This window comes from Lactuca sativa, chromosome 7 (assembly GCF_002870075.4).
Source record: "Lactuca sativa cultivar Salinas chromosome 7, Lsat_Salinas_v11, whole genome shotgun sequence".
NCBI classification, from domain to species: domain Eukaryota; kingdom Viridiplantae; phylum Streptophyta; class Magnoliopsida; order Asterales; family Asteraceae; genus Lactuca; species Lactuca sativa.
The window spans coordinates 156,956,416-156,970,259 of record NC_056629.2 but is presented as its reverse complement, the minus strand read 5'-3'; the positions used below and the strand labels follow the sequence as shown (position 1 = coordinate 156,970,259).

At 37.4% G+C, this 13,844-nt stretch overlaps 1 protein-coding gene across 4 annotated transcripts; it reads left to right on the top strand.

Moving 5' to 3' along the window:
- The first annotated feature begins 221 nt into the window (after nucleotides 1-221).
- On the top strand, nucleotides 222-13,571 carry LOC111900281 (pyridoxal kinase). 4 transcript variants are annotated; one of them, XM_042896194.2, is made up of 12 exons: nucleotides 222-487; nucleotides 597-705; nucleotides 924-1,017; nucleotides 1,118-1,222; nucleotides 1,304-1,387; nucleotides 1,471-1,544; nucleotides 1,627-1,691; nucleotides 1,813-1,876; nucleotides 1,941-2,000; nucleotides 2,194-2,238; nucleotides 2,346-2,399; nucleotides 11,460-13,465. In XM_042896194.2, exons 1-12 carry the CDS (start codon nucleotides 411-413, stop codon nucleotides 11,481-11,483), a joined length of 855 nt encoding a protein of 284 aa, XP_042752128.1. In that variant the 5' UTR covers nucleotides 222-410; the 3' UTR covers nucleotides 11,484-13,465. The 4 variants fall into 4 exon arrangements, with proteins under 4 accessions (XP_042752128.1, XP_042752129.1, XP_023751953.1 ...); XM_023896185.3 differs by having other exon boundaries at nucleotides 223-487; nucleotides 13,281-13,571; XM_042896196.2 differs by having other exon boundaries at nucleotides 226-382; nucleotides 488-705.
- The last annotated feature ends 273 nt before the right edge of the window (nucleotides 13,572-13,844 follow it).

Below are 13,844 nucleotides of genomic sequence, written 5' to 3'. Positions count from 1 at the left end.
TTGCTGAAACATAAAAAAAATTCTGATTTGACACCCTTCCTTTCATTTTTCATATTATAAAAGAAGATGATAGCAATTTAAATAAAAATAAATATAAATATGAAAAGCGATCAAGTCCAACACTCTGTTAAGCCCGCTATTTGCAGCTAAAGCCCAAATAACGCCGTAGTGTCTCTACGACGCTACGCTATTGACGACTATAACTATGCAGTTTGACTAGCTACCCTAAAAACCTTGTTATCTTATTCTTTATCTCGTATGAACACCCATTGACGATACAAAATTCTTCATGATTTGCTTCGAAATTTTGCAAACATTTTAGTTTAGTTTACAAGCAAAGTTCTCAGCATAAATCGAAAGTGTTGAATTTAATTGTTTAGTGGTAATTCGTGTATCGTCTTCTTTGGTTTATGATTAGATTACAGAGTACATTGTGCAATAATTTCCGTTCTGAATCGATCAAATTCCGGAAATTATCTTATTTTAGGTGAAGATGAAGGTTTACCTGTCTACATTTTGTTGATTTTAGCAAATTGGGCGTATTGTAATTAATTCGTTCCTTTATATGTGCGGATGGATTTTAATTCGAATTGAAGTGGTAGGAGCTCGAAGAAGGATTCGCGAAAAATGGCACCTCTTATTATATCTTTAGCTTTACCATCGGAAACGGGTCGGGTTCTCAGTATTCAGTCTCACACTGTTCAGGTTCGTTTTTCTATTCGTCCCCTTCCACCGTTTGACTGCAAATTTGTTTGACTTATTGGAAATTGGCATTAGATTATCGCTTTTCCATGTTCGATCAAAATTGGGAAATTAGTTACAATGATTTTGATGACAACTGTTACTTTGTGTATAACACTTTACATGCTCATTATCTTTAATGAAGCAATTCTTAATCATCCTTTGATCATACATATTTTTAGGGTTATGTTGGCAATAAATCAGCTGTCTTTCCACTCCAACTACTAGGTTATGATGTCGATCCTATTATGTCAGTGCAATTCTCAAATCATACAGGCTAGTTTCTTTTATCTACTTCATCAAATCAAACACAAAGTGAGGGTCATTTTTGTCAATTTAAATCTATCCATGGGTTAACAACAACAAAATTTTGCAGGATACCCAACTTTTAAGGGGCAAGTTCTAAATGGAAAACAACTTTGGGAGTTGATAGAAGGCCTAGAAGCCAATAATCTACTATACTACACGCATCTCTTGACAGGTATTTTCTATCTTTTTCTAATACAAAAAAAACATTTTATTTAACATGAACACTTAGAAGAATTATGATTTACAATTACAGGTTACATTGGTTCAGTTTCTTTCTTGGATAATGTGTTGGAAGTAGTTAAAAAGCTTCGATCCATCAATCCTACACTTACATATGGTAAGTTATGACTTATGAAGGATATGTTTTTTTTTTTGTAAAGTAAATATATTTTCTTATCTTTCTGTGTTTTCCATTGTTAGTTTGTGATCCAGTTATGGGTGATGAAGGAAAGTTGTATGTCCCTCAGGAATTGGTGTCTGTATATCGTGAAAAGGTAACATCTTGATATATATTTTGAAACAAGTTTGAGTATTTATATACAATGATTATTAACTCTTTTTGTAATTCATGTTTAGGTTGTCCCTCTTGCTTCAATGTTGACTCCCAATCAGTTTGAAGCTGAACAATTGACTGGATTCAGGTACTTTTTTCACCTTTTTCATTTTTTCCGAAAAAACCTTAAGTTTTTAATCTGAAAAGAAACAATATATAAAGATCTTTTATGATATCAACCCTTTGATATGTTTATCCACTTTTTGTAGAATTGCATCTGAGGAAGATGGGCGAAAAGCATGCAAACATCTTCATGCAGCTGGTCCATCAAAGGTTCTCTCTCCCTACTATTTTTTTCATTATTTATTTTCTTTAGCATCTCATTTTTTTTTCTCAGGTTGTGATAACAAGCATATCCATAGATGGAAATCTTCTTTTAATAGGAAGTCATCAGAAAGTAAACATTCTACTAATCTTTTTATTTTTAACTTTATTTTTTGTTTTGTTAATATTCAAATTCATTACTCTAATATGACTTTTAAATATGATAGGATCAGTATCCTGCATATTTCACTGTATGCATTTTCTTTTCTTTTATGTGTGTGTGTGTGTTTGTAGCATGATGTATGTATTCATCTTTCTGGTTGTAGGGAACGGGAGACTTGATGACTGCATTATTACTTGGATGGAGCAATGTAATCAATGCATTTTTTTATGCCAATTAGTTCATCATCCATCATGTTTCATATTTTTTTTAATTAAATGTTGGTTCTTATAAATCGTCTTTTTTTTTCTTCTTCAGAAATATCCTGACAACCTTGATAAAGCAGCAGAACTTGCTGTATCAAGCTTACAGGTAGGTCATGTCCTTATGGTTTATTAAGTTTATCCTTTTATATCTTATTTTCTATTTTGAAACCATATTATACATTTTCGCTAAAAATGTCACTTTTTGTAGAATTACATGTTCATGCTAAAATGTAGAAAAGTCATGGACATTATTTCTCTCTAGATCCTCTTAAATTTTCTTTTGCAAAAACGAGATTTTAAGGTGTGCATATATTTAACATGAGAAAGAGAGTGTATGGGGAAGACGATGAAGCATTGATGCGAGATAAAGGTTTCTTTAGAAAAACTTGTAGGGTACGAAATTAAAAACTTTTACGGGTAGGGTTGTTTTGGAAGCAGTAGTTGAACATTTTGAGGAATGCAAAATAGTTATGGAATAGTGCGTCCCACACAACTAGAGAGGGAGTTTGCCAAGGACACACTCGAATGACAATAGGGAAGGTCAAGGAACATAAAGAATCGTGTTGGTGGAGTAAGGATGTATAAGCTAAGGGTAAGGTAAAACAATCACTTTTTAATAAGTTTTTATCGAACAATGAAGACGTTGAAAGAGACCAGGCGAATGGAAGATACAATAGAGAGAAGGGAAAGGGACATAAGATGAGATCAAATAGAAAAGGAGATACTCAAATCTACAAGCTTGCAAAATCGAGAAAAGGCAAAGGGGCATGTAGCAACTATAATAGAAAATTAATCCAACTTCATGGGAGGTCGATGGTAGATGCTTTTTTTGTTTCAAGCAATACCCGAAGACATGGTATTGCAAATGGTGAATTATACCGACCTAAAGAAAGTATGGGATGGGCTAAAAATACGATACTTGGGAGTGGATAAGGTGAGAACGGCTCGACTTGCAACCTTAAAGATGGAAGTCAAAGGTTTGCACATTAAGGAGGGGGAAACGATTGATGATTTTGCGACTAAATTGCCCGGTTTAGCCTTAAAGGCAAGCAACTTGGATATTAGCTTGAAGAAATGGTTTTGGTGAAAAGGTTACTTGATTCGATGCCTAAGTCCTTTCTCTAAATCGTGACTTCAATGGAACAATGTTTCGAGTTGGATTTGATGTTATTTGACGAGGCTGTTGGTAGATTGAAGGCATACGAGGAACGTATAAAAGGAACCGGGAAAATAGAGGGCATTTAAGGTGTGTTGTGGTTGACTAGTCAAGAAAAACCGCTTGTATGTAAATATTGTGGTGTTAGAAGCTCAAAACAGAGATGACTTTGGACGTGGCCAGGGAAGAGGTTGTGAGTCCAGGAAGACTTGAGATGGTAAATGATCGTTTTCAGGATAAAAGCCACGAGAAATGTTATAAGTGTGATGAATTTGGTCATTACAACAATGAATGTCCAAAATTGAAAAATCAAGAGGCAAATTTGATCGAACGGGAACCAACGTTATGAGTGGATGGGTAAATAACCGATTAAAAGATTGATTGTTGGGTTAATCACTCATTTTATCGAGTTCACTTGATCATATACATGACTGAAAATTTGGGAATTAATAAGTATTTATTGTTTTATATGTTATGTTTTAGTTAATAGTTTATTAGTTAGAATTGGTACTCTAGTTTGGCCGAATTCCATGGATTTGTATGTTGAGAAAGTATACGTACGGAGAGTGAGTCATTAGGTTGTACTGATTCAAAAGGTGGACTAAATGAGTAGTATTTTATAGTTATTTTCATGCTTTACGTTCTTAGAAGACTATATATATCCTTTCCCTGATATGTAAAAAAAGTAGAGTTTTAGTTATCCATTTATTGCATATTTAATTCATTTGATCAGATAAGTTTTTTTCTTCCTTTTGTCTTCATATTTGCGTAATAAACAAAAGGAGGCCGTCATTTTGACTTCACGCAATTTCGGACTTTCTTGTAGTGTAAAACCAAATTGGCGCCCTCCTTTTGTTTATTACGCAAATAAATATGAATACAAAAAGAAGAAAAAAACTTCTCGGATCAACCAAATTAAATATGCAATGAATGGTGAAGTAAGGACTAAAACTCTACTTGGAACGTTAAGGATGAAAGTAACAATAAAATACTACTCATTTAGTTCGCTTAATAAACCAGTACCACCTAATGACCCGCTCTCTTCACGTACACTTTCTCAATGTGCAAATCCATAGAATTCCGTCAAACTAGAACAACAATTCAAACTAATAAACTATTAATTAAAACATAACATATAAACAATAAATACTTGTTAATTCCAAGTTTCCAGCCATGCATATGATTATGTGAACTCGGTAAATGAACGGTTTATCCAACAATCACCCCTTAATCAGTTATTTACCAATCCATTCAAAACAATGTTGATCCTCTTCGATCACGTTTTCTTCTTGATTTTTATCCCGAAAACGCTTATTACCATCTCAACTTTTTTCGGAACCATACCTCTTCGATGGCCACATCCAAAGGTTTTCTTTTTACTTGTAATGCCACAATGTTTACACACGTGCAATTTTTCTTGACTAGCTAATAACAACCCACCTTGAATGTCCTCCATTTTCTTAGTGTTTAGTTAAATACTCAAATAGTATCGAATCCAACTTGAAACATTGCTCTATTGAAGCCATGATTTGGAGAAAGGACTTAGGCATCGAGGAGGCTCCTTGCCTTTAAGGCTAAGCGAGTCAATTTGGTCGCGAAATCATCGACCGTTTCACCCTCCTTAATGCATAAACCTTTGAGTTCCCTCTTTAAGGTTGCTAGCCGAGTTGTTCTCACCCGATCCACTACCAAGTGCTGTGTGCATCCATATTCGATTTGATTTTGACCGCTCACACTAACTAATTTGTTGGGGTCAAAACCGGAGCTTGATACAACATCCAACCTCTTTTAACCGGTATCATCACCATTCTATTCTCCCTTCTGACAACTTTAACCATTCTCCCATCCGACCTATTCCAAGAAGCCTATTCCACCGAGCAAGAAAACAAGGTATAAGCTTTACTGTCTTTTGCACCTGCAAAACGAACCAAATCCAAAGCCACCTGCTTTAACAATTCCTTTTCGTTCTTTTATTCTCACATACCTCCACCGGTTAGTCTTTTCAACATGGACATGCTAATCAAGAGCAAGTTGCTTTCGTGACTCTTCAGCTTTTGATAGATTCAACTTACACCCCTTTGCACGAACCAGGCTCTGATACTAAGTGTAGTGTATAAACCCAAAATGACATCCTCTTTCTGTTTGTAATGCAAATATGAAGAAAGAAAGAAGAAAAAAACTTCTCTGATCAAACAAATTAAATATGCAATGAATGGAGAGAATGACCGACTAAAATTCTACTTTTAATTCATATTAGAGACGAGAGCAACATGAAACATGAATGTAGTAGTAAAATACTACTCATTTATTCCACGTAAAGAACCAGTACAACCTAATGACCCACTTTCCTCACGTACATTTTCTCAACGTACAAATCCATGAATTCGGTCAAACTAGATAACCAATTTTAACTAATAAACTATTAACTAAAACATAACATATAAACCATAAATACTTATTAATACCAAGTTTCGAGCCATTTTTTTTGGAAATCGGCAAATATATTAATAAAAGAAACCACATCAAGCGGATGTGGGAAGCATAAAAAGTACAAGACAATCAAAAACAAAAATTACTGACAAAGAGTAGGGCATAAATTCCAAACTCTCCAATCCACCATTTTGCATGGTGTTCTATGTTTGCACCAAGTAAACGTCATAGCTTTTATCTTTTCTATTATGACCGCCGGTGAAGTTTGAATCTTTTCGTACACCCGTTTATTCCTAGTTAACCATAAGCACCATAATGCTCCGTTAAATATCATATTCAAAAGCCTCTTTTTCCTATTACATCCGGAACACCTTGAGACGAATAGTATCAAGTCCATTACTGAAGTAAATCTTCCACCATTGAGTTCACACCAGGATATTATCGAGTCTAAGACGGAAATCGCAATTGGGCACGTAATTAGAATGTGGTCCGACGTCTCCTCTTCCAAGCTACAACCACTACATATAGTTTATGGGATATTGATCCCACGCCTACTGAGTGCCACCGCCGACGAAATTCTTCCTTGTTTTGCTCTCCATATGAATGAGAAAATCTTGAACGGAGTCCATTTCCCCCAATCGAACGGTCCGTCACATACAACATAGCCAGCTAGTTCAATCCTTTCCAGTAACCGAGATACCGTGAATCGTCCATCAGAAACAAACTCTGATTTCCACTCGCCCTCACCCACATTCCACGATATAACTTCTTTGGGATCAATGTTGATCTTTTGCAGGTATGACCTGGATTTGATTATGTTTTTCCATACCCCCGTACTCGATCTCTTCGCAAACGCTGACCAATGCCTTCCATCTAAATTATGCAAACCTCGAATAGTTTTTGCCCACAGTGATGAGTTCTCAGATTTCAGACGCCACATCCATTTTGCTAGCAGTGAAATGTTGAGAGATTTAATCGACCCTAGACCGATTCCCCCAATCGTCTTTGGAGAAACGAGCTTATTCCAAGCCACCCAATTGATACTTTTTTTCTCGTACTCCTTGTTCCAAATAAAGTTTCTTCTGATTTTTTCTAATGTGTCGATCACACCTTTCAGGACTGCAAAGATCGACATATAATATATAGGCAGGTTGCCTAGTACCGCCATAACGAGGGTTACTCTACCACCGAAGCTTAAAGATTTCGCTTTCCAAGTAGTGAGCTTATTTTGGAACTTATCGATAACCGGTCTCCATGCTCGCTTCATGTTCATATTTTCGCCCACCGGAACTCCCAGATAAGTGAAGGGGATGGATGAAGGTTCACACCCAAGAGGAGCCGCCCAGTTTGAGACTTCAGAATTTGATACCCCCACCTCAAAGACTTTTGACTTTGTGAAGTTCACTTTTAGTCCGGACGACACGTGGAAGCATCGTAATATTCTTGATAAATTTGTAATGTTCCTCCTTGACCATTCGCCTATGAATAGCGCATCATCTGCATAGAATAAATGAGACAAGCAAATGTTAGGTTGTGAAATTTTAATTCCTTCATATATTCCTTTCTCCACTGCTGTTATCATGGCTTGATTGAGTCCCTCCATCGCGATTATAAATAGAAAAGGAGAGAGTGGGTCACCCTGTCTAACCCCTTTAGTCATTGAGAATTCTTTAGTTGGGCTACCATTGATTATTACCGAAGCCCTCCCAGAACCCAGGCAACCGTTCATCCATGTTCTCCATTTCAGTCCAAATCCCATTTGTTCCATGATAGAGTCCAGGAATGCCCAATTTATCAAATCGAATGCTTTATTAAAATCAGCTTTAAAGAGTAGTATCTTTTTGCCCTTTTCCTTTGCCCAAGAGCAAAGCTCGTTAACTATCATTGGCCCTTCCAGTATATTCCTTCCTTCCACATAAGCTGATTGTACTTCTCCAATGATGTTACCAATCACGTTTTTTAATCTAATCGCCAACAACTTCGCAATGATTTTATATATCGATCCGATCAAGCTTATTGGTCTGAAATCTCCAAAGTGCATTGGGTCCTTACATTTCACCGCTAGAGATATAAAGGAGGAGTTACATCCACGTGATAGCTTTCCGTGAACTTCAAAATACTTTACCATCCCCACAATCTCCTCTCTCAACAGCTCCCATAATTTTTTTATAAATTTAAACGTGAATCCGTCCGGTCCCGGTGATTTATCATCCCCACATGCCCAAACTGCTCTTTTTATTTCCTCTGTTGTAATTCCAGCTTCCAAATATCTAGCATCAATTCCAGAAAGTCTTTTGAAGCCCGGATTGCAAAATTTTGGTCTAATGGGCCATCTTTCTTTAAATTTATTCCCAAAGAACTTTTCTGCCTCCTTTTTGATTTCCACCGGGTTAGTACTCCAAACACCATGAATCATAATCCCATGTATATGGTTTTTACGATTTCTATTGTTCACATAGTTATGGAAGAAGCGAGTATTCTCATCACCATCGATCTCCCATTTTAATTTTGCCCTTTGCTTCAGGTTCATGGCCAACCTTCTCGCGTGATCGTCAACCTTTACTCCCAAAATTGATCTTTCTTTCATCTCATTAATAGACAGGGGTCTAGATTCCGCCCCCATTTCAATTTCAGCTATTCTCTTTTTCCAATCATCTATTTCTTTCTTCTCCATATCAATTGTGTTTATTTTCCAGTTTCTAATCACGAATTTGAGGTGCTTCAATTTATTCAAGAGAATCATGTCAGGGGTACCATAACCTCTGAACGCTAAGCACACTTCCTTAATAACTCCATCCAGATTGTCATTAAGTAACCAGGAATTTAAGAACTTGAACGGGGGCGGTCCAAAATCCTCGTTTCTAGCTCTCAATATAATAGGGGAATGGTCTGATAGGTCTCTATTCATTGCAAAGGAGGAAGCAAGAGGGTACACAGAAAGAAAATTGGAGCATACCAGAAAACGATCTAACTTACTCAGTTTCCCTCCAAGAGTTCTGAAGTATGTAAATTTTTGACCACCCATCTTCAAGTCCGTCAGTTCACCATTGAGGATGAATTTGTTGAACTCATTTGCACTCCGAGCACAGAATTCAGAATTAATCCTTTCGTTTGGGCGCCTTACCACATTGAAATCCCCCATGAAGATCCAGGTTGCCGATCTTGATAGTTTTATTGCCAACAGTTCGTCCCACACTTTAGCTTTCTCACGTTCCTGTTGAGGGCCATAGACATTTACGATCCCAGTTAGCCCATCAATTCCCACAAAGTTCCCCATTGTTACAATATAGTTCCTTGATTTAATCACTTCCACTAGAGAGAACATTATACTATCCCAAATCGTTACTATTCCTCCCGATCTTCCCGTAGCGAATACTTGCTCGAAGTTACAGTCTGCGTCACCCCAACAGTTAGATGGATTGAAAAGCGGTGAGGATTCCCCCAATTTCGTTTCCTGAATCCCAACCAAACATAGTTTATTTTCTCTCCTCAGTCTACCCACCCAATCCGTTTTGTGTTTCTCTCCCAGACCTCTGCTGTTAAGTGACATGATGTTCATTATATTCGCTGGTATTCTCCTTCTTCACCGATTACATCTTTGAGGACTTCGTTGTCACATTCCATATCGAAGCCCAACATTTTGCCTACCTCCACCGTGTTCCTGATTTCAGATGACGATGTCGAGTGTGACTCGTCGTCCGATTCTGGGAGTGGGATTTGGGAAGGGATTGGATCTAGATTTAAGTCGATGGGGGGCTGATTTGAGGACGCTATTTGATTTTGACTTTGACTTTCCATGTTCGACTCAAGAATCGGCGTCATTATTCGCCTTCTTTTATCATATGCACCTTTAAAATTGTTGTTGGTCCGACCCGAAAATGGTCCACTTCGAACCGTATTGCTAGGAAAAGGCCCAAAGCAGCCAGTTAAAGGTAGCATGTTTAAGGGCCCATTTGACGAGTCCATGTGGCCCGGATTGTTAGACTCCAACGCAACGTTTCCTACTTCTCCATATGATGTTCCAGTAACAGTCGGTTCTTTAACGTTCGCATTAATTTGCGCCCTTTGGGATTCCCTATGCAATTCGGTTTCACTTCCATCGTCAGTCCCTACCGGTGCCGTGATCGCCGGTGGCGGACCCATCACCAGGTTGTTATGCTTACCGGCCATGTGAAGGTGAGATTTTATTTCCGTTCCATCCTCTTCTCTAATCTCGCCCTCTTCAGGCTCCTCCTTTTCAAACTGTGTTGGAAAGGTATCCGATACATGGTCTTCATCGTCCGATCCCACCAAGTCATCCACTTCGTCTTCGTCTTCATCTGACGCGGAAGTATCCTCCAATGATTGATCAATCTGCGAAAATGGAGTCCAGTCAAGATCGACTTCATCGGCTCGGATTTAATTACCTTTCCCTTAATCTCCACAGTCAGCTCGGTTGAGATGGATGATAACGATTCTGTGATAACGCCGACTTTCCTGTAGACTAAATTCGTACTAGATGTATCAACTTCGAATGGAACAATCACTCTGCCCATCGTTCTGGCGATTTTCGAGAAATTCTCTTCCGACCATAATTTTGGTGGGAGACCGGTGATTTTTAACCATGCTATCCTTTCGAAGTTATACGTCGCAATATCACCGCTCTCCATCGACCTAAACCATTCCGACCACCTTAGCAGGAACGTGTCTCTGCTTTTATCATCAATGAATTTTACTCCAATTCGTAGCCCTCCCAGATATTTTAGTTCGCATTCTGACCCGTCACAGTTCTTGAGTGCAAGTGGCGCCTTTTCAAGATGGTCGAAGTTGTGTGTTTCCCCAATCAAAGTTAACTTACTACTCAACTATCCCTTAAGCGGTGAGTCATCCGAGATTTTAATTAGAGATAATTGTTCCGCTTGGGTTTGGTAGGCCTTAGTTCTCCCAAGTTTGTTACTTTCTCGTACCACCTCAGCGAAAGATCTTTTATCTCTACCTCTCCATCGGTTTTCCTGTGGTCGTCTGTATTCGTTTTGATTCCTCGTATACTTGTCCCCTTTCGAATCGATTGGTTTTCTTACAAACCTTGCTATGTTGATCTCCAACGGTCTTTCTTTAAAGGTTATGCCTTGAAGGGATTCCTCAAATCTCCGTTCATCTCCCATCGTTTTAAATCGCACAAAAGCAAATGACTTTTTGTTTACGTCTTTCTTCGTAGCCACATACACGTCTACCACGTCCCCATATTTGGTGAAGAAACTTTTCAAGGATTCGATCCTGGTCTCCTGAGGAATATTAGATACAAACATCGTCGTTACCCCTGCGTGATTCCATCTTTTTTGATCTCCTATCGCCGCTATCTTCCTTCGTCTTCTGTTGCCAGCCTCTTGCCATCCTCTGTCCGTCTCCATTTCAACAAACTCAAAGTCTTATACTAACTATTTATATTTTAACACTCCCCGATAGACTAACATATGTTTGTTATCAACATTTGTAATGGCATTCTTAGTTGATTAGAACAATTCGAGCCATTTATTTGATCATTTTAACCCGCTAAATGAGCGATTAACCCAACATATGTTGATGACGCATTGTTCGTAGGAGAATGGTCGAAAAGAAATATAAAAAACCTTGCAAGGATTCTGAATTGTTTCCATGTTTCTTCGGGCCTCAAAGTTAACTTTGATAAGTACAAGGTTTTTGGTATAGGCGCTGAATCGCAAGAAGTCTCCAGTTGGGCAGCAACCCTCGGTTGTAAACCATCATCTCTCCCTTTCACATATCTTGGGGTCCCAATCGGAGCGAACATGAATCTTTCCAAGAACTGGAAACCGGTGATCGAGAGATTTCGTAAAAAACTTTCCATCTGGAAAACTAAAATGCTATCATTCGGTGGTAGACTAACATTAATTCAATCGGTATTGGGCAATCTACCAAGCTATTACCTCTCAATATTCGTTGCTCCAGAAGGGGTAGTAGAAAAGCTGGAAAAAATTCGCAGAACTTTTTTATGGGGAGGATCAGAAGGAAAAAGATGCATTCATTGGGTCTCTTGGGATAAAGTGATTGCTTCTAAAGAAGATGGTGGTCTCGGGGTCAGTAACATTAATTCACTAAATATTTCTCTCATTATGAAGTGGTGGTGGAGATTGAGGTCTGAACCTGCAGCCCTCTGGGCCAATGCCATAATCAACATGCATAATTTTAAAAACAAACCTGACCTCTGTTATGCCAATAAATACATATCAGGCACATGGAAAAACATTGCAAGTATTGGCAAGCATCTTCAAAAAAAAGACATCCCCATTGATTCGGTGATATCCAAAGAATTTGCCCCCACGGGTGCGACATGGAAGTGCCATCTCACGGGTGACGGAACTTACTCGGTGAATGTTCTTTGGAAAAAATTGGATTTTAACCCTAATGTAAACATGATTGGACGTTTCACATGGATGAAGGAGGTTCCAATTAAAGTTAATTGCTTCATATGGAGGGATAAATTGGGCAAAATACCTTCTGCTGTAGGTCTCTTGTCTAGAGGGGTAGCTTTGGAAAGTCCAATATGTAAACAATGTGAGGATGTCAGTGAATGTTCAGACCATGCCCTGATTGGATGCAAATATGCGAAAATGGTTATGCAAGGGGTCTTTCAATGGTGTGGTGTTGCCATGGACGAGTTCGGTACAGTAAACGACATGATCACATTGGTAAATTCACATTTCGGATGCTCAAAAAAAAGGAGAATGTTCATGGGAATATGTTACGGTATGCTTTGGAGTATATGGAAAGCTAGAAATGAAAGAGTCTTCAAAAATAACCGGGTGTCCCCTTATAAACAGGTAGACATTATCAAATCTATCATTCACCTGTGGATCAAAAATAGGGGTAAAAAAGGCAACATTGATTGGTTAGCATGGTGTAATTGCCCATTTTTCTGTTTGTAAACGGTTGCCTACACTTTGTATTCCCATCTTCCTCCTCTAGTCACTTGCTAGAGGTTTTTTTTTTTTTTTTTTTTTTTTTTTTTTTTTTAATATATACATTTTATTTGCTGGTTCAAAAAAAAACAATATTCATTAATATATCAGGAAATATGTTAGGAGTCGCCTCGAATATTGAAAAATAAAGGGTAGAGACGCTTAGGGTAGTGGAGTAGTATAAGTGTTTAGTTATTTTACTTTTATTTGCATTTTTGAGTATTTATCTACTAATTCTCTCCTTTATCGGTTCTATTTCTAGTATCAAAAATATTTTTACTACTTTTTGCAAGTTCTTATTAGTTTATTGGATTCTATGCTCTTAGGGTTACTTTCTTATATCAAAAGCATTTATTGTACATTTGTACTTAACTATCACTCTGATCATTAGCATATCATATATTTATTTGTGTAAAAATGTTTACATACTGGCTGTTTTGAGTAGAACATTAGAGGATTATGAGAAAGCAGGGTATGATCCACAGTCAAGCAGCTTGGAGATTAGATTGATTCAAAGTCAAGAAGATATTCGGAACCCAGAAATTAAATACATTTCTCAATTATACGATTAAATGCTTAAATATGTATGTACAATTCTTTATGTTAATCGAACTTAGAATTTTTAGACAAGTTGTGGTTAATTACAAATTATAGCGTCAAATCTTAAGTTGATGTATATCTACTTGCATATATGCCTTAGAGTAATGTTATATCTTATTTAACATTGTCATAAGAATCATGTTTCTCAATATTTAACAAAACCGTATACAATTTACTCTTTTGTTAGATTTTCAATTTTGGTGATTTCTAAGCAAAGATTTTTATCGTAGGGATTCTAAATGGGATAATTTAATGTAAACAATCACATTGATTATTTAGTGGAGAATTATTATAAGATTGGATAAACATATATAAAAATGATGTTTTTCAGACATCTTGTGACACTAGCTAGGACAAGTCTGGCCAAGCCAAACAATCATATATGGTTGACCAATGAACCCTCTGGTTG

Bases quoted from the DNA above. Each gene is read 5' to 3' on its own strand.
- LOC111900281 (XM_042896194.2), top strand. From the start codon at position 411: ATGATTAGATTACAGAGTACATTGTGCAATAATTTCCGTTCTGAATCG. The intron at 706-923 runs GTTCGTTTTTCT...ACATATTTTTAG, and splicing joins TTCAGTCTCACACTGTTCAG to GGTTATGTTGGCAATAAATC. The intron at 2,239-2,345 runs GTAATCAATGCA...TTTCTTCTTCAG, and splicing joins TATTACTTGGATGGAGCAAT to AAATATCCTGACAACCTTGA.